Source organism: Battus philenor, unplaced genomic scaffold, assembly GCF_028537555.1.
Source record: "Battus philenor isolate CCGP_79_NKW_IND1 unplaced genomic scaffold, ilBatPhil1.0.hap1 SCAF_19, whole genome shotgun sequence".
NCBI classification, from domain to species: Eukaryota; Metazoa; Arthropoda; class Insecta; order Lepidoptera; family Papilionidae; genus Battus; species Battus philenor.
In genome coordinates this window covers 9,329,178-9,351,035 of record NW_027181681.1, presented here as the reverse complement: position 1 = coordinate 9,351,035, position 21,858 = coordinate 9,329,178, and the positions used below count along the sequence as shown (strand labels likewise).

At 30.9% G+C, this 21,858-nt stretch overlaps 1 protein-coding gene across 3 annotated transcripts in view; it reads right to left on the bottom strand.

Annotated features, from left to right (window-relative positions):
- The window catches only part of Aldh-III (Aldehyde dehydrogenase type III), a 34,117-nt gene extending 18,214 nt beyond the window's left edge, over positions 1-15,903 (bottom strand). For 2 of the 3 annotated variants that reach the window (XM_068763931.1, XM_068763930.1), the window contains exon 1: positions 15,739-15,903. In XM_068763931.1, coding sequence (XP_068620032.1) covers positions 15,739-15,898 — 160 coding nt within the window. In that variant the 5' untranslated portion in view covers positions 15,899-15,903. Of the gene's footprint in view, positions 1-2,091; positions 2,228-15,738 lie in introns of those variants that run through there. The other variant, XM_068763932.1, reaches the window with a different exon arrangement.
- Between the last annotated feature and the right edge of the window lie 5,955 nt (positions 15,904-21,858).

Sequence of the window (21,858 nt, the reverse complement as noted above, 5' to 3'; positions counted from 1 at the left end):
ACAGACTTGCAATCATAGGTCCCGGGTTCAATTTCCAGGATACAATCTTATATAGTTCACACTTTACCACTGCTAATATAGAAGTTTCCAGAGTATGGGCAGCAGTGTCCTCTGCATGCTATAACACCACACTGCGATTGCTAATCTGATCTGGCAAGCATGGCAATTATTGCATTTCCCTTCATAGATATCTTTGGTGGAGGCCCATGCCTTGCAGTTGGCGTCTATGGGTTGAAACAGCGAATCATAACATAATTGATTCCATACATTTTAATTCTACTATATAGTACACTGACATGGCAAATTAAAAAAGTTATACAGGTGTCATGCATTCAATCTTCATATTGGATTTATGAAGTTATGTTATTCAATACAATGCCATACATAAATAAGTAAATTTTCCTGTTATATGTCTATGGAGGAGGCCTACCCAGGAGAAGACTTGAATTAATAATGATGATAATAGGATTTAATACATTTGAATGAAAATTCAAAGATGATGCAATAAGTTTTAACATATCTGTAAACAATGTACTATGTTCCATTCTAGTTATTTATCTTGATTGTTGCCACTCACCTTGAATTACAAAAACAATTAAGAACAATTATTATTTTTATTGTTTAATATGAAAAGGTTTGTAGTTGATTATCAAACTCATTAATTTGTGGCAAGAAAAGATAATTCAAAGTATAAAATAAAATTATACATTCTATATATAGCCTTTACTTCTGTGTAGTGTTTGTTCAATGTAGAATTGTCAATAAAGAATAAATAAAATATCTGAACATAGCTAGTTGCACTGTTTCGATTCGTGTGAAATAGCATTAATGAGAGTTCAAAGTTCCTTTCGAACATATTCAATGTACAATAATTAAAAATAATCCACTCTATTACTACTGATTCATTGAGAATGTGGTATAGTTAGTTGTAAATAGCAATATACATTTTTTTTAGGCCATCACTATATATTTTGTCAGATTTCTGAATAATTTGAAGTTTTAGAACGGTGACTTTCCATCTAAGGATATTTTAGCCAGTGGAATTGGTTTAATTAAGCATATCAAGGTAGAACGCTGTTAAATACAAGGCAGCACAGGTTTACATAAATTAAATTATTTATAATTATTAGGAAAAAATGTCAAAAGGAGGTGAAAATTAAACCTGAATATAATATAATGGCATAAATAAATTAATGTGTTCAGTTTTTTTGAAACTTTTCAAACATGTAGAGATTTTATTAAAAAATTTAACTACCAAAAAACTTTTTTCTCAGAAATAATTTTAAAATGCCTTCCTTAAAAAACGTACCAATCTATGTACAATAAAAAATCCAATATGACTTAACATCTTTAAAGTAAAATCAGTATTTTTAAAACAAACTCTTTAGTTTCTTAAAAAAAGTGCTAAATCTTTAATGAAAGAATTTCATGGAGTATTTACATTTTAAAAGTAGAAAATGTACTTTTGAATTTACAAAACTAAAGTATAATTATACGATTTACAAAAAATAACAAGGGAACGAATCGATAAACAGGATATTAGGTAAGAACTAGGCGCTATTAAAACGAACAAAATATCCATAAAATGTCTGTCTCAGGTAAATAAAAGGTTTCTGTTGCTTGTGCTTATGCTGCTCTTTAATATTGATTTTTTTAAGAAGTTACTTTTTTTTGGTAAAAAATAAAGTTTGCGAATTTACCTAAAAATTTAAAGCAACGGAGAAAGTTGTCTATTTTCTAAAAAGTCGGTGTCCAGGGCTTAGTGTGTAAAACTTAGGTACTATAAGTATTTGTGTAGTAGACAGTGTAATGCAGATCAACATTTCGCCATTAATGCAAAGATTAATCTTAGCTTGTTATTAAAACACTTTTACTGGTATTAATTGTGATCGACGAATAAGCGATAGTTATACATAAATATTTACCTAATAGTTCAGAATTATTTATTACCGCACTTTGATTTAAATTAAAATAATCAAAAATTATAGTCCATATTACCTAATGGTATATATTTCGAAGATACATTAATTACACATTATACGGAACAGCCAAAAGCATGAAATTAAAGGAAAACTTACTGTGAACACTTACCGACAGTCATTTTGCTGCAACTAAAACGAACATTCGCTCTAATAAGACTGATATTAAAATTGCTTGTTTTGATAAGCAGTAACAACAACGTTAAACGTGTACCGTCGCACGACGGGTAAGACTAAATGAAATTGAAAATTTTGTTTTCATTGAAATGTCAATGCTCTTAAACCTTTCTACGTTGTTGAATGAACGAATGATTGAATGATATATAAGATAAAATGGAACACTGGTACAATGACCAAATGTTTTAAGCATTATTTAATAGATGGCGCTTAAATCAAAAATAGCAGGTATCATATCTGTTTAAGATATTACAAATGCGCAGACTTAAACTTATATTTTTCAAACTTTCATACTGTGATGTAAAACACCGAGGAGTTCTTATTGTTTGGGAAATATTATTCCTTACCTCTATAAGGTTCAAACTTACCAATAAAAATCCAAACAACTTATAATTTTTCTTGTTTATTTTTAAAATAATTAAAATATATTTAATAGTTTCGCGTAATACTTTTGCTAAATTCTTTTTGTGTATTTTCTATATTTCATTTTAATAAATGCTTAAACTAAGTTAAATACTTTGGTTTATTATTTAAAGCCATAAACGTTTTTATTTTTATTTTGTTTCGTATCGATTCAAACAATAAATTGAAATGCTTAACATTTTGTCAGGGCTCGAAAGCGGATACTAAACGCGTTACACGTGTAGCCGCTTTGGATCCTTAAACAATATTACGGTTTGCGGCGAGCTGTACTGTCAAACTTGCGAACCGAAATGGACACGAGCAAATCAAACCAGTTCAATCTCTAACGAACTTTTGTAGCGATTTTAAATAACGCGTACTAAAGATGAATGACGGGTAAAAAAGGTCGCCGTGTCATAAATACGCGCACTTATTCGAACGTCTATCACGTTACATTGTCTTCGTGGAATAAAGTTACTACACTGTCTTTTCACACGTATTTTGATAAACAAGTTGAAAGTACAGATGAGTTTAGTAAGCGTCAACAATTATAAAAAATTAAGAAACATTTTTAAATGACTAGTTTTTTTTTTTAATTTAAATAATATTTTATTATAGAGTTATCTATAAATATATTTTAAAGAAGTTACGGTATTTTTATATGATCCATATTTAATGTTATTTGATTTATTTTAATTATCTGAGTTTGTTATGTAAATATAAATTAGTTTTTTTTTTTATATAAAATTTTCATTCATTGTTTCCTTCATGAGGCATGTAACAAAAAGCGTAAATAAAAAAAAAATTGTCTGACCTTCACGGCATATATAATATACTTTTTTATGTATTAAGAAACCAGTTCTTAAATAAGATACACGTTAAATCATGAGGTAATATGATTTTATTTTAACAGGCATCGGAGTGGCAAATGGGAGAATGTTTTCTAGTTCCACTTAATTTCTTCAACGTCTTATCACTTCAAGGATAATCAACACCAGAGTTATAACTTGTACCTATATGATAGTCACGTAAAGTAACTCTTGGACTTGAGGTAAGGATATTTAGATCCAACGAAACTCAGTATTATCATAAAGGTGCGGGACATTAAAGTAAAGAAAGCATCCACCTTTCGGATCCAAGTCTTTGTTGATTAGTCTCGGCTGAATATTTGAAGTATTCTGATCTGATAAAATCTTTAACGTTGGCCTCCCAGAAGTGACATGAACATTTGATTAAACTGAGTGTATAAATCTGACGTCGCAACCTATTGGCAGATGTTACGCGCATCGTAAAGACGGAGGGAGATCAAACTCAAAATTACTAGTGGAAACTCTCGCTGCCCAAATGGAATCTGCAGATTAAATATAGTTCGGAGATTGGCGTTTCCTATGATATACGATCTGGCTTCGACTTCGACCAGACCGGTTGATTATTGAATGGCGACGATGATAGTGTGCAAACTCGACTTTGTGTCTCGATCTTAGGACGGTGTAGCATTTAAAAGTACCAAGTGTGATTGTATTGTAGAAGGCGGCATCTAAAAGAAGCAAATTTGTTTTTTAAGTAAAAGTAATGTATCGATGCCTCTTTTATTGTAACTTCCAGGTCGACATGTCCCTGCTGCGTACGTACCACGGCGTGACCGTGGCTATAAGCGTTCTATATGCACTGAAGTCTGTGAATGACGCGCGGATTATCATGCGCGAAGCACGGGCTTGCGTATGCGAGGACGGCTCTGATTATTACAGATTTATAGAGCGTCACTTTATTTGAAAGAGATATTTTATTCCCGCTGTTTAGCAATAGTTAAAGGCGGCTGAGGATAAATGCTGCTTTTTGTTGCACGCTTTCAAAGATTTAGTCATCCAAGACGTAGCCTAGATAATATGTTTAAGTCACCCATGGTACTGGATTGTTCACGATGACTGGATTAGTAATTTAATATTAAAATTTGTTTGACATATGTTAGTAATGTTTTAATTTACTAACACTAGCACCAACAAGATCTTGCATGAATTATGTAAAAATATTAAACGTAAAAATATATAATAATATGGCGTAATAAAAACAATTTTTGTATATCAATAGATATTGTGGGATTCTTTCTAGGGCCGGTAGGTGTATATTCATTCGATTGTATTGTACTATTTCGAAGATGTTTGTACTATTAGCCTTGTTTTAACAGCTACCTCTGACATGAGTTAATGGAGTGGAAAGGTCCGTGAACTACATTTCATTGGAGCTTCGCCCGTATTTATATCGACGTAAATGAACAATTTGTTTCTGCGTAATTTCTCTTTTCGAACACCGCTGGCGATGACGTAATGTTGCCACTACAATATATTTCATGAGCTTTGATATGGTTCAGATGATATCCGAGTATAGTCATTTCATCATCTATTTCTAATTGATGAACACTTGTTTTGTTGGAAATATCATAACAAAATATTTTAAAAACCATGTCTCTAGTTCTTTTGTCACATTGATATACATTCATCATAAGTTTGTCGTTAGACTGCGCCTTCCCCATAGATTTCTAATAGGATCGGTTAGAAGCGGCCTGCATCCAGCGTCTTTCGAAGACTTCAACGCGGCCATTTATTATTTTGCAAGACTTGTCAAGTATATCTTTGTACGAACTTTGCACCCTTAACGAATTGTTGTTTATTTTTTTAATTACTGCAGTAATACTCTCTACTAAAATATTAGTTAATAATATAGCAAGTTAGTACGGGTAAAACTACTTGTGCAGAACCTTCAAGGTTTTAAATGGACTTGTTAATTCATATGGACCTCTATCATCAGCAGTTCTTGTTTATGTTGACCCGTGGGAAACTGAATTCGACCCTGCGTGGTTCCATAGGATGCTTTGTTAACACCTTTTATTTTAGTTTGACAGAACACAAAGGAAATAAAAATTGGTACGGTAAGGGATCAATATTGGGATTTTTCCTGTCATTTATTTAATTTATCGATTGACCTTTTAAATAGCTCTACAGTAACCTTATGCTAATGGTTGTTAAATATGTGAGATATAAATGTTAATTTTTTATACGAAACACGTACAGGCTTTATGACGACAATTTCTATTCAAACATGGCGTGACATTGCTAACGTAATTGTTCGTCAAGGTTCAAAAATGCAGTGCATTAATTATATACGCAGATATTTATGTAGTGTTTTTGCCCTGATACCACTTCTAAGTTAGGCATAGTCATAAAAATTAATTAAGAAGATTAAAATTACGTTTATTATTAATAATCCGACGAATGTTATCTCGTGTTAGCTATGAATATTCTATTGAGACCCCAATGAATCATGCGTTTTGTTATTTCAAAAACAGTGTTTGTTGTAATGCTTTGATGCCTGCATTGTTATTGCTATTTTTCAGTATGTAAATAAATATTGTGTAATGATGTTTTCCAACACAGGAACAGACAACATGCAATGGGCATATTAAAAAAAATGGATTTGCAATATTGATGCCGCAAACACTAAACGACTGTCCTTGTGGTTTATTTATCGAAATTTGTAAGGCATTATAAAGATTGGAATTCTAATTTCTCGTCGTGACATGACGGTGAATGAGATCAGCAAATAACTCCTGACGGCGTGGCCAAGGGAAATGTAGGTTACTTTTTACTAGGTATAAAATTATTTACTTAATCTTGTCATAAATATTGTTACAAAGGAAAACAACATTTTCGTGCTATATGTAACATTACCATTAAAATGTGTTAGTTTAATAGATTAATATGGAACCATTAAAATATATGAAGCTTATATATCAATTGCTTCAAAAGTTGAGTCCAGTAATCAGTACCTATACGATTTATGGGAAAATTCTTCACTGCTGATAGTATGAATTGTTTAAAGGGCTACAAATTATTAGGGCGTTTAGAGCAAGCCTTATTCTCTAAAACTACATATAAACAAAACTAAATATAAAAGCAAAAATTTGTTCTAGTCCACTCCATAGGTTTTTAATGGTATTTGTGTCGAAAGTGTCGGCTAAATTCAATTACCTGTATTTTAAAATCAAGAATAATTGTAGTAGACAAATTTGGAAAATGATTTAAAACCTTTTACTTTATATCAATTAATATAAATAATATATATTATTTAAAAAGTACCCTATATCTTTTGTAGAATCCTTTAAAGGTCGGCAACGATTTTAAGAGCGACGGCTCAATTGTGAATACGTTGACTATATAGTATAACTATGTGACCCATTGAGTAAACTAAAAAACTGTTGGTTAACCAACAATAAGTTGATGAACGGCGAAGAAAACAAAACAACAAATTGAATTGTTACGAAAATGTACATAAAACATTTAAATATAATTTTACCAGCTTCTAATCGTGTGTGGCATGGCACAACATTACACCTTGACCGTGCCTGGAATAATAAATACAAAGGCGAATTCTTTAATGTATAGATGCATAAATAGATAAGACAGTAGTAGATAAGCTGGAAAGCTTAGTTAAAATTTATAATAGGATTTAAATAAATGAAAAATACTTTAATTAGATATAGATAACTGAAACAATTAGCCAAACCATCATGTAATTATAATTATAATTACAATTATTCGTACGTCCCATCTATTAGACCATTAGTTATATTAGTTATTATTTAATCATTTTTGTTAAAAAATTAAAATTAACATTGATATAAAATGATGATGGGAGCTAGAGAAATTACGTTAACACTTTGAATTAGTAACTAGAAAATTAAGAATGACATAAAATTGTGAGTAAGGCAGCATAAGGTTTCTGCCGCTTTAGGGTTTAAGTATATAGTGAATAGTAAAAGTAATAAAAAATGTATACATGCGAATTAGTGAAACGTCTAGTAAGTAAATAAGAATAAACGTTCTAATATATTTTTTGTGAATATAGTGTTGAACTTGATTAGTTTTACAGGATGTTTAGTTATGTACAGTTCATTAATCATTAAAAATAATTAATGATTTTACAACTATTTTCATTCACTCTGAACAAATTTATGCTTTGGAATATGTTAAATTATTTTTTTTTATTTTAGCACAACAGGCCAGTTAATTCTGGCAGTACAAAGACGACAGTAACAGTAAAAAGTCATTAATTTGAATGTATAGTAATTCTAAATTTGAAAATGTTTTTTTTTAAATATATTATCATTACGGTGTTAAGTATTTCAGAAACCATTGATTTATGGGAGGGGTATATTAAATGACAGCAAATCTGTTAGGTATTTTCCTATAAACAATCAGTCCGTATAATAATATATATATATGTGAAAAGGTTTAAAAAAATCTGTTTCTGCGTTCTTAAGAACGGTGTTGCGTGTTAATGTTATAATAGTATTATAATTAATGTAATTAAGGTTTTTTTTAATTTTATGATTTCTCGTACCATGTATACCATTGCTGATATAGAACGATGTTTTTGAATAATCTTGTATTATATATTATTATTATATAACATGCAAGTGCAAGGAATTGATTATAGGGAAGATATAAAAAACTATTTACATATTAATTTATTCTTGGCTTCGTCTAACTATTGTTCAAAACAACAATGAATTACAGAGGTTATTATTATTTAAAATAACGTGTGACTTGGACTGACTGCTTAACTCTTAAACACGTTTTAAATATAATAAATAATATTTAGGTTTAATGTTATTTCTTTAAAAATTGAATTTTAATAACTTATTGGTAGCACATGATACATAGAATTAGAAGCATATGTTAGAAGAATTAATGTCTGCAAAATTAAGATTTATTTTTACTTATACTTATATTTTACTCGGCTTTGTGATGTGAATGGGTTATGCATTATGCAGAGGCATAGTGAAGAGGTAAAATCACGCGTTTCATGTTTAGGCATCCTGGTAATGGTCAATCACATCAGCGATTTAATTATCAAACAATTTGATTTCATCATCACGGTTTTTCCGCGAATGGTTATTTGCACTTGGGACCTTTCAAATATATTTCTTTTTAATTTGTATATAACGTAAACAGTTTTACTTTTGTCCTGAGCGAGCGAAAAAAAGAGTTAAGCGTTTTTATGCATTATTCATTTACATGTTACCGGTCTTATAATTATTTCCCAGTTCCCAGCTCGGAAAATAGAATTTATATAAATAATATTTGTAATTCTAGGTATCTGTATTTTAATAGCGGCTCTTCCGTTTCAAAGTATCATCACTTTTAAATCACTAAAAAATTAAACGCGTGTATGTTGAATTAATTTACATTAAAAATACTCGCAAAAGAAGCAAAAGGCAGATCAGTGGTTCGGCAAGTTTTATCGAAATAAAAATAAAAACAAAACCCGGACAAGTTGCTTATACAACAGCTCATCTTTATGTTTATAGACTTCTTTTTAAATACTACTTGACCGCATTCAAGGTTAACCGTTCATAAAGGAAGAACGTAAATAAAAATCTATTTAACACGTACAGGAAGTTCGCATATTTAAACGTTAAAAGGTGATGATATTCTTTTTTAAAAACACCACCGACTAAAACAACGAGTAATAAGTAAATCAAGCTAAAAGTATAATTATTTCTTGTTGGTTTCGGTGACAAATGTGGATATTAAAGATGCTGGGAGGACAGGGTCACGTGGAATTTCTAGCCGCTAAAACGTCGATATATGTCTTTTTCGGACGCTAGTAATTACGTTGGGAACTTTTTGTCGCAGTTCAACGATCTGTGCTAGTTTGGATAACCCAGCATACCGCGTTGTTCACATTACCCGTGTAACCTTTGTTATACTGCTATGATTGGTCGAAACTACGTCGATTTATGATGAATTCATCCGCTTCGAGTCGCTGCAGATATTAAGAGTTTAGGGCCCCCACCCTAAACATCCGCGACACCGAAATTGTCTTTTCTCGTAAAGGAACACCAATTTTCAGAGGATAATCAAAGGTGTCGCTCTGTGCCGACAGTGGGCTGATTTCTTTTAGACCATAAAAGTTTCACAGAAGGAGGCTACGCCGATGTACACACTGTTAACGAGTCACGACTGTGGGTGATAAAAGTCCTGTAGGATCACATCCATCGCTCGCGTTTCCTCAATCATTCATCATGTTAGTAGATAAATGCTCACTGCATGGGTCTACCCCAAATATTGTCATAATTAGCGCATACTGCGGCTACCGGCTTGTAGTAGCCTCCCGTGAACTTTTCGATACTCACTGCCACATCAGACGAACTATTTACTACTATTCAGCTACGTCGGTGACTTGGGTTCTTCTGCGAATCTCCTCGTTTCGCAACCGTTATGAACAAAGTAACCGTCATAATAAAAAAATGCTAAAATTCCACCATTGTATTTAATATGCTGCTATATCTGTATGCGTTCTGCTAGAACTTTGCCTTTTTATCGATAACGTCCTAGTTACTTATATCGATAACTATGTTAATATTTTACTATGAACAGCACTATCTTCCAGAGCAGCGTGAGCGCTACAAGCGGATTCATTTACAGTGATAAAAAAAACCTGTGTGGCTGACTTACGGAAGGCAGTTTTAATGAGTTTTTACATAATTATATTTTAAGATTTTTTTTATGTAGGATGGATATCTTGGTTATCAAAGAGTAAATCAGCTGTTAGTCACGGTTAAAAAAATTAAGGTTCAATTAAAATTATTCATCAAATTTAAAAGGTTTTTAGTTTGATCAATGACGTTTGAACAGTTATAATGAATGTAAATAAACATATTATGCATTTATTTGTTTTGGTGATAACAACCCTTATTCATGTATTTATATTAGTAGTAGCCTTTAACTAAATGTTAGTAAATTAGGAAATATGGGGAATTGATAAATAATTATAAAATAACCTGCAAATAATCGATATTAAATTAATAAGGAAGACAATGTAAGGCTCTTCTTCTTCGGCCTATTGGCCAATAGACGCCCACTGCAAGGCACAGGCCTCCCCAAAGAGGTCCACTTAGTTCGGTCGCCACTTGAGAACCTTTCAACCCTAACGGCCATCGGTTTCACGAGCGATGGGCCCGCCCATTGCCCTTTCAGGCGAGCAATCTTTCGAACTGCGCCAGTAACTATAGTTCTTCAGAGGATCATACATTACAGTGATGTTATATATAAATAAAAATATATATTATTTAATATACGTATATTATTAGCTAACCTTCACAGAGATTGTTAATTGTGGTTAAAAGAATACGACACTCTATTGTATGCTACGAAGCTACTTACCAATATACAATATAATACCATATATACAATGTTGACCGGTTTGACTCAATCAGTAATTTTCCACAATTAAAATCAGAAACAATGCAGTACATGTAGTAACACACTTGCCTTATATTGTGATACTTTAAAAAAGCGTATATTTATACCGTTTTTTAAAAGATAAATAATAATAATAAAACTATCGTAAAGGTTATACTAACCAAAGTTAAGATAATAACAACGAACGTTAAGAAACCTATATGCATACCTCAAAAAAAGATCCCTATATCCCAAAAGAGATAAGGAACTAGTCAAATAAAATTTTCAGTTCTTTGAGGCAAACTTAAGTTTTAATTTTTTTGGTTTTATGCAGATGTGATCGCAACAGCCAAGGAGACTTTTTTTTAAAGGTAATTAATTAATCTTATATGTAGTGATGTAAGATAATTAAGTTAGGTAATTGGTTTAAGATCAAACAAAAGTCAAACTTTTTATATTTAATTAAGGCCATGGTTTTATCGTGAGAAATATTATTAAAAGGTATTCCTTGTATGGACTGAGCTGCATAAAATGTTTTTGTTCGATTTTAAACTTTTTGTTATAAGTAAAAAAAATCTTTAAACTTATATTCAACATGGGCAAATCGTTCCGTGTGCTGTGATAACTTGTACTGTTATAAATTAAAAATGTGCTTCTAATATATTTAAGAATCCTGCATGACATGAATGTTATCAAAGTTTATTAAAAAAATTTCTCGTCGGAAAATTTGTCAAATTGGTTTAATGTTTTTACAAAATATGACGTATGCTTAAAAGTGGCCACAACTCTTTTTCATCCCAAAATAGAAATATGTTACCTTATAACTTTTGTTTAATTATCTAACATAAATTATACTTAAGAACGATTATGATTATATATAAAGCGTAGGCTGAGAGGCTTGGTTCATGATTCGCCATAAATAATTAAAAGAAGTACAGAATTCTTCTTTAGTGTATTCTTGAATTCGGCTTGAAAGATCTTGACACCATATTATTTAATGGTTGGAAAAGATTATGTAATAGAAAAATTTTAGGGTGAGAATAAGTATTTTAATTATTAATTTTATGTAAATTATGTACGCAATATGTCATTAAATTTTCTTATTCAATAAGAAAATTACAATAGAGGGAAGGTAAATAGTGTCTGTGTCGAATAAATTTACTGTCTTACATTGATGACTTAAAATTATTATTACTGAAAACAAAAAAAATCTTTAGGATCAATAGAAATATATGTTTATTCGTTTGTCCCACAAATGTAAACTGATTTTTAAAGTATAAAGTTATATTTTGCTCATGTCTTTATAGGTTTTTCTGTAGTATTTTTTTAATGACATACTTTTTTCCAAACGTACGCACGGTGTTTATTCTAAATATTTAAAAATGGTTAATGCAAGCTCGTAGGTTTAACAATGGTAGTGATACTGACAGAAGTAATAATTGCGATGTTATTAAACACATGTACGCAAAACACGTTTAGTTTTAAATATTTGTTGTTTTTCCTTGTTTGTGGACGTCTTCAGGTATTCTTTTTTGGATAGCAATAAGTGTCATAATAAGACATTTGATTTTTTTTTTATGGAACTGACATTCCCTTTTTATACATGACAAATATACAAAGTTTTTTTACATATATTACTTTAAGCAAGTAACATGGTTGTGTTAATTATATCTATAGATGAGTAGATAACTACGTAATAAATTTAAATTGTTTAAAACATTCTAGGTGAAGGAACATGAAATGTTTTTACGTTTACAATATCATACGCTGGGTTGTTTAGTAAGTAAAACATATAGTTTTTTTTTTCCGGATCCAGTCCATACAAGAAGTAAAGTTTGTTGTGTTACGTCATTTAAACTTATTTTTTATCACATTTTTTGAAAAATTGTTACGTTCTTTTTTCATAAACAGACTAAAAATATATGTGTTACGCGACTATTTTAATGAAAGATGTTATTATTCTTTTTACGGAAATGCTTTGAATGTTATTCTTGGAATACAAAATTAATCAAAATAACGCTACGTTTAAATGCTGATGCTGTGTTAATACTATTATTTGTACAATTTTTTTTACATTGTTTAATCGTTGCCATCATCAACATGTTCTTAAAATCACGTTAATTAATTTGAATGACTTGTGAAATATTTCTCTGTTGCTATTAAAAGTAAATTCAAATTTGCATCGAGTATTGTTAAAATCTTATAAAAATATTAATGTATTTTATTAGAAGAACTTCTCAAGGATTATTGTTACGGTTATCACAGTGCATGTTTTACGTACAATTCATGATCATGCAAATTATAATCCAACACACGTATTTGCAGATATGTGTAACATTAGGTTTTGCGCAAACATATCCCAGTTGAATGGGAACGATGCGCAGAGCTGGGATGAATGTAAACAAGAAAAAAAAAAGTTGTAAGTCAATAGCTACAAAATACGTAAAAATATTTTACTTAAACAGACACACTGACCTGAGGTTTTCTTAATAATTAATATTTAAATGTCTAAATAAATTATGGTCATCACAACTTCCGTGACTTCTCGCGACCTTGACTGTACGCCGCGTCTACCGGCTTGTAGTCAAACGAGAACCTTACGGCCCAGAAATAATAATAGATAAGCTATGCTCAGGTAAAAGCCTTAAGTTTCAATTGCGTGTTTCATTATACTACGAGGTTTTTTCAAGTTTTTTCTATAGGAAATAGTCATATCAATTCGTCGAGATCGTGTTAATATCTACGTATGTATATTGGCTTGTTATGTCATTAAAGTTGCGTTATTTTTTTTCCTGCTTAGTTTATATAGTATTAAAATTACAATACAAAACAAGTATAACTTTGTAAATATGTTTTATTTTTAAATGTTTGTATATCAGGCTATTGATTGTACTAATGAGACCAATCGTACGAAAAAGGCAATAAAACAATAATGGAGTATTCGAAGGAATCCCAGCCAAAAGCAAAAGATTTTATTTTGGGAGATGATCCAAGAATTCCTTTAGCAAGACTCGGTGCCAGGTTATAAAGCTTGATCCACATAATCTTGGTTAGAAACGAACGTTCCGGATTTCATCAGAGCTGAAGACTGGCCATCAACTAGTCCTGATCTTAGTACACTGGATTAATAATAATGGTCAGTTTTAAAGAATGAAGTAACGCTATGATAATTTGAAGTCCATAAAACAATCCACACAATTGAAAGTGAAGAATTTTTCTATATAAAAAGTGCGTTTTACTATTTGTAACTGGCCTAAATGTTTCAAGAAGCCAATGGAAAACTCTTCGATTAGGCTTTATATATTTTAATAGTTTTATATTAATGCTTTAAATTAATACAATGTAATTTTAATAGATATAATTTGTTATGTTGTTTTTTGTAACAATTTTCATGGCAAGACTAAGTATATGTATGTCAACATTACCATCGTAATATATTTACTTATCCCCATTTGAAAATGTAACCCATAATAATCAAAAATAACTGATTATCTGAAAACAAATTTAATTTATTAAAATAAACATATGCAGAGTACTTGTTAAACCTAATCCCAGATGATTTTATTAATTGTATGGTTATAAACTTTATGTAAATTATAAAATGACTAGCCGTGTGTTTTAAATATATTTCTTTTAATAGTGTTATAAATATTAAACCATTAAAGTTTTCATATCGAACATGTACGTACTTATTTTTTATTAAAAACCAATGTACAAAAAAAATCAAACAACGTACATAAGACCTCACATCATTTCTCTCGACATTATCTTCAAACAGTACATCGGGTACAAAGTTTAAGCGCATTCTTAAATTTTATGTAAATTTTTTTTAAGTTAGATGTCATTTGTTTTAATTTATGTGCTGATTTTTTTTTATAATTGTAGCCATGTTTCGGGTAGTGAATAATTTTATTGCAACAGAAATATTTTAATTTTTGCCCAAAAAATCTAGCATTTGGAATAAATTGTCCACTTTTCGATGTATTTTAAAGTAATCTTTCTGAAGAGACAGGAATAGAAAAAAAACAGAGTCAAAGATCATGGCTATATGGTGTATGCGTTGACACTTCCCAACCAAGCTCTCTCAATATTTATAGAGTGGATAAATGTGTGTGATTTAAAAAAAAACACATTTTAATAATTGTTTTTTCAGATTAACATTATTGCAAATATAGTTCAGTTAAAGTTGGGATAGTTTTTTCAGACGTCCTTGCTTTTGTAATTGATAAATAAACTGTTGAAGACTTTGACATATCGTGAGGTCGAAGTATACAGCAAATATTTATATTTTTTTAACCGTGTTCCAGTAACGATCCAAGGTCTGTCGTTTATTTTTCGAATTCAAAAGTCAATTGGTCAGTTACATTACGATGCTTATATATTTATACCATTACATTACAATAAAACTTTTGTTGATATTGAGTATTACGTATATTAGTCATACACAAAGTATGTCGCAGATGTTATTGTTATTGTGTTTGTGATATTGTTTTGATATTAGCGTCCACTTTAATTATTTTTTAAATATTCTGAATTTCTTTGTTCAATTGTTTGTGGGTAAATTAAATATATGTGTAAAAAAACATTTTCGTATAAACTAAATGTTATAATAATTTATATTCGTAATATATTATCTATCAATGTTTTGTAATATTAATATAGGAAAATTGCCGCGTCATTTTTAGGTATATTGTTCGAGTCTAATTTATTTACAAAATCATATTTAGGTATGTAATAATAATTGTAATAAATTCATCCATTTTCGGATCTTAGTTGGCGAAACCGGCTGTTGTACATCTCCATTATTTATCTGTTAAAATGAATAATATAAATGTCCGTACCGAAGTCCCTGAGGTAGCCCTTGAGTTTAGTTCTTAGAACTCTCAGAACCTCTAAAATATATGTAGTCAGTATTATGATATTATAAACAAACTTACCGTTTTCGTTCATGTTTGTGCTGTCTAATGTCTCTTGTTTATCAATCTGCGACGTCGACTCTGACACGACACTGGGCGCTGCTACAGAATTATTTTCGATATCGATGACGACTTCATTTGCGCACCTCCCGCTGTCGTCCACCGCGGTCGAAGTCTGCATTTCAACTAATTCTCGGCGCGGGTTCAAAAAGGATCTTTTTTTTTAAATAAACTATAGCACCCAAATTTTTCAACCAGCCCGTATCAGTGTGATGCTATATGGGTATTATTAAAACCTCCCTGCGTAATAGCATCGCAGTTATCTTTTATTCAGATCCATAAGATGATATTACTATGTTTAATTATTTCTCTAGATATGGCAATAGAGATCACTAAATTTTTAAGTTAATTTCATAATTTGAAGTGAAAACAAAGTACATGTGTATGATCGTTGAAGGCAAGAGTGAAGTCTGAGTTTGTATAGCGTAACCATTTCCCGCTTCCTGGCACTTTGATATGGCAGTAGTTACGTCCACTAGGTGATTATGTTTTAATTGTATTAACGCCAGTTGCTTGCATAACAGTATAGTGATAGACTGGATCGTTTATCATAAAAAGTTTTCACTATTACGAGTATTTTACTACATTTTCACATAACTGTAATTAAATACCTTGACAAATAGGTACAACATATGTAGATATTATGCCGATTTGCCAAAATTTTAACTATTATATAAAAAGCAATAGACACTTGATAAATACAAGAAATAAAAATAAACTCGTAACGCCTAAATTTTCGTTTTCAAAAACTTAACAAATCTTTTATGGTTCTCTGTGTACACATGTACAATAAAGTTCCACAAGATATTTTAGACTTTTCTTTTCTTAGTTTTAAACAAAAAAAAATTAAATCGTATATATTTTTAAATAAATTTATAGTAGCATTCTAAAACTTTTATTTGATCGAACTGTATTGATTTTAATTTGTTGTCTCATTTCATGGTTGATAATATTGTATAAATGTAATTTAAAAAGATCAATTGTTGAGTTTCTTGTCGGCTCTTCTCAGCACATCGGCATTCCGATGGTAGCTTATCTTGTTTTGTCTCTGCGGGCTGGTTTCCGCAACCAAGCTCGTTTAAATTGTTAAAATAATCGACGATTCAAAAGTTCATGTAAATACCTACTTGAATAAAGATGTTTTGAATATGAATTTAGTAAGATATTGACAGATGCATGTGGTTGGTATTTAAAGATATTTGAAGGAAATGTTAGATCAAAGAAAAGAAGGTACGAAGTACGAAGAAGAATTCGAAAAAAAAATGTCCAAACATTTAGATTGCTGTTGATGAGGAGATAGTCAAAATATTAAAGTAAGAGAAAATTCTAAGTTATGACAAATTGTTCGTCATTTTTAACCTTCTGACGCTCAACATACATTTAGACCCAATAACAGGTTTAGCGCGTCGTTAAAACTGGTTCTGCTTAATTAGCTAAGTGATCCGTGTTATTACGATCAACAAAGTGTAAGTGTTTATGTATTATCCTATATACAATTAATTCAATAAATAACATTTATCAGCAAAATTTCCTGTTTTTATTTAATTAATATTCGTTTTATGAATAAACTAATATGTATACATTACTTCCTGAAACTTAATGTAAATGTTTCATCGTCGAATTAGTATATTCACCATGCTCGGTTATGTTAGGATATTGTTTTTAGAGCCACCAAAGCAACTTCATTTCTGTCGCAGAACGTGCTCTGCTATATTTAGACTTACCCCAAAGATTTACAATAAAACCTGCAAAAGACTGCATCCCGCAACTTCCTTCTATCCACTTTGAAGTGGAACGTTCTACACATTGCATGCCGGTCTGTAGTGTCCGCTCCAGAATCTTAATATCCCAGCGGTTCTCTGTTTTACGCACCACGGGCTATCAACTTCCACTTCAATTTGATTAGTCGAAGTCAAGAGCACTGGGTACTATTTTACTAAATCATGGGTAGCACGCTATCGTAAAAGGCTATCGTGATACGAATGAAGATTTTGTATTATAAAAAGAGAGATCTTAATTTATTTCATTTTATTATCCGCCAACGGTATAAACATGAAGTTTTTAGATGTGTTATTTTTCTTATAATGATGAGTACGAACGTTTATTACATCTACGATTGTTAATTACAAAATTATTCGCGATAAGCTTCTAGACGGACTTGGGCAAAATTTAAAGTGGAAATCGTAATAATTTTACTTAATACGATACAATAGTGTATTCTGAAGTATGCAACATTATTTTTATTTAGCTATTACGTTTAAAATGTAACATGCTATTATATGTTATCACGTTAATAATCGGTTGGTTTTAAATAAAAGTTGCTGCTGATGATTTTCGAAATTCTTATCGATGTAATTTGTAATCGTAATAAATCAGAAGCAAATAATATTAATAATTTTATTTTTGTGTTTTCAATAAGTAACCATTCATTTTTTATACACTCTTTACCTCAGGTCATATAAAGATATGAATAACAATTAAATTTAAATGATGATCATGTCACCGATGGGAGCCCTCTGCAAGACCTCTTCCAAAAATCTCCTCGATGACAGATAGTCGATGGTGCTTTGAACGGAGAAAACGGAGCGACAAGTGCTGCGCAACGTAGAAGTCCTTCCACAAAGTTGAACTTGATAAGTTCGTCAGAAGTCATTGGATGCATGCCGCTTCCATTCGGTCTTATTCAAAATCTATGGGGAAGCCTAAGCCCTGCGGTGGACGTTTTATGACTAAAATTATGTATTGTGTAATGATGAAGATGTTTAGAAATAAAATGGAAAGATACATTTAACTCGCCATGGCCTTTTCTTCTTTCTTGATGCAAGGTAGTCATTGAATTAGCTTAAAATTTGTGCAAAATATATCATCCAATAAATGTTCCATAAAACTCCTTGATTGTCTCGTGTACTCATATATTTACAAGATCAAAGTCCGAATACTCGCATGATTATCGGGTACAAAGATTGCTCAGGTATAGTTATTTATTAACCTCATTACGTTTTAGGTATTTCGTGTTTTTATCGTCATATAGCTCAATGATTCTTTTTGTTTGAAATCAATTATGGAATGCTTGTAAAGTCATCAAATGTTTCATTAAAATTCAAATATCTTTATTCAAGTAGGCACTTATATGCACTTTTGATTCGTCTATTATTTTAATATTATAAGTTATAAGCTGCCACCGATTCGGAAGACTGATCATGCGAGAAGAGTCGTCCAGAAACTCAATACTTCCTCTTTTTAAATAAGATTTACCAGTTCCACACATTTCGATCAACTAAAAACCCTTGAATGCATATCTATTAACATAATTTTAATTTTTAATCTAGTGGATTTTTATAACAAATGTGTACATGCCCAGGTCCATATAGGATTTGTTATTTTTTGAAGACTAATTATAGTCTTTAAGGCTTTGCGAATTTATTATTATTTCTCGTATTTATTTACTCTTATCATTTGTTTTTATTTATTAATTTAAATTTTAGTATATTAATTATACCTTATTAAATATGTGTTGAGAAACAACCGTAATTACATAAAATTGCTTTTAGATTTAAACTATATCATAAAGGTAAGTAAGAATCCATTGATGAGCGAATTAAAAGATAATAGTCTGTTAAAAAATGCATAAACGTATTTGGATCGCAATTAAACGTGTGACATGTGCTGCCATAATGCAATATTGAAGTCACGGTCGTAGGACGGTGTGCATTGCGTAACAAGTTTATAAATGCACCGCTGTGTACTGGTTTCAGAGCATATTTGACCTCGAAAAGGTCCTTTGATCGAACGTCACGTTTACACAAACAATAATTATTTTTAATTACAAGTTCTACGCCGTTAGTCCGCCGATGCGAGGCAACGCCATGATAAGTAAAAGGAGCGCTCTCTTTTATTGTTTTTAGTCGCTTTGCCTTTGTAGGCTTAACGTAAAACAATAAATCACTGTAACAGTGGAATGTGAAATTTATATTTACTACTTATATATATATTTACCTTTATATGTATACAGACTAACATACTTATTTCTTGTTATCCAGAGTTATGAACATAAATTAACAATAAAAAACGTTTTTAATTGATTTATAAACCAATTTTACCGTTCGATTTACCATCATCATCTACTTAGTCTCAGGCGGTGTACTCCTGGACACAGGTCTCTTCGTAGATTTCCAATAAAACTGGTTGGAGCTGCCAGCATCCTGTGTTTTCCAAGGACTTTAACAAAGTCATCAGTTCATCTTGTGGGTGGAGGTATTTATTTTAGAATACTATGGTCAGAGTGGCCATTTCTTTTGCGCGTTGTGTTTCTAGCGCACTGCCACTTTGACTTGCCAGTCCGTTGGGCTATGTGTGGTATTATATTTTTATTACCAAATTAGCCCATTGCAATGTTTTTACCTCCCTCAAAAGTAGTCGCAATGACCGATTCTGTCCTGTGCCCGCTTCCAGCGATTTCCCGCAACCTTAAGTATCTCGTCGGTCAAGCTGTACCACTGGCATTCCAAAATAAAATCTAATATCCTTGATTTTAATTTGAAATTCCAAATATATTATTTCAAATAGGCTTTACCTTAAAGAATTCCTTGTGATTCTGAACCGATTAGGAACTGTTTGTAAGAGCTATGCCGTCCACTTAAAATTTTCACTGTAGATATTTTTTGTCAACGATTGCAAGCGATGATAAAAAAGTTTGGCATTTAAGACAATGATCTTGAATGCAGACCAATGATCGAATTATGACAGACGGTTGCTAAATTAAGGGGGGTATGTCTGGAAAATGTGGGACACCAATCACATTCTTCAGACTTGTTTTCAACTGATTAATACATTTATTTGGATTACTCCTAACAAGGAAAAAAAAAGATAATGATGAGGCGGTCGACATTTCTAGCAAAATCCACACGTCTCCTTTCCACCTTTTTTTTGGCAAACGAATCAATGAATAATTTCATAAAATGTGTAACGTTAGTAACGGTCCGAATTTAGACTAAATAAATCTAGATTTTTATATTTCTTGGTTTGATTATAGCAGAATAAAACGGAAATTTTATATGTAATGATTATTATGATTTAATAACTATGACACAACCTCGTAACATTAATGTTTACCTGACGACCGCCAATACAGCCTTGGGTTTTATTATTAATAAGTAAAACGTTCATTTAAGTTGAACCAATTTTGTCATCTCTCGCTTTACGGTACAAAAGCAAGGAAAAAAATCTATTCATTACGAAGTATAAACAAATGGGCATGAATATGAGATGATGAATTATTTTTTTTTAATTTTTCAACAGTATCTTTCAAACGATGAGAGGAGAAGATTTCCTTCATTGTTTATGTCCTAGTTTATCAAGGCATCTTTATTATTGCAATGTCATTTCTAACTGAAATACTTTTTCTAACATAGTTGTAATTATTTTATGGTAAAGTTTTTAGCAAACAGTCAGTCATATTTCGTCCATATCTAATGTATAATAATAAATAGCGATATGGACAAATGACAAATAAACTTTAAAAGAACGGTAAGTATAATGTTTTATAATTTAGATACTCAGTACAAAATATATTATTATAAGATTTGAAACGCCTGTACATATTGTAAATGCAAAATTTATTATTATTATTTTTGCTAAATACAGATTCGTTAGAAAGATTGGCTGTACCTAAGTAAGTTGTATAATCTTATCAAATTATTTTTTTTTAAGGAAAGAAAGTATGCCTATGCACGAGATCGCTCTTTGAGCAAGAGATGACTTTACACACCCACAGCTCTTTGGCCGGAAATGATGTCTGTAAGGTGGATAAGAATCTTAATGAAACATACAGTAAGTGGATATTGGATCTGTCAAATACGTAAATTTAAATGACATTGCGGATCAATCTATCTTAATGCATAATTGCAATAGTTGACTCTAGTGACGGTTTTTTGATGAAGGATGTGTTCAACAAATGGTTTTACAAAAAATTTCATTACTTAACTTCGTTTTTAAAAAAGTAATAAATATAAATTCGTTTTAGTTGTTCACAATGATGAAAATACCGCGTGAAAGATAACAAGTAAAAAGTCTTGTAAAATG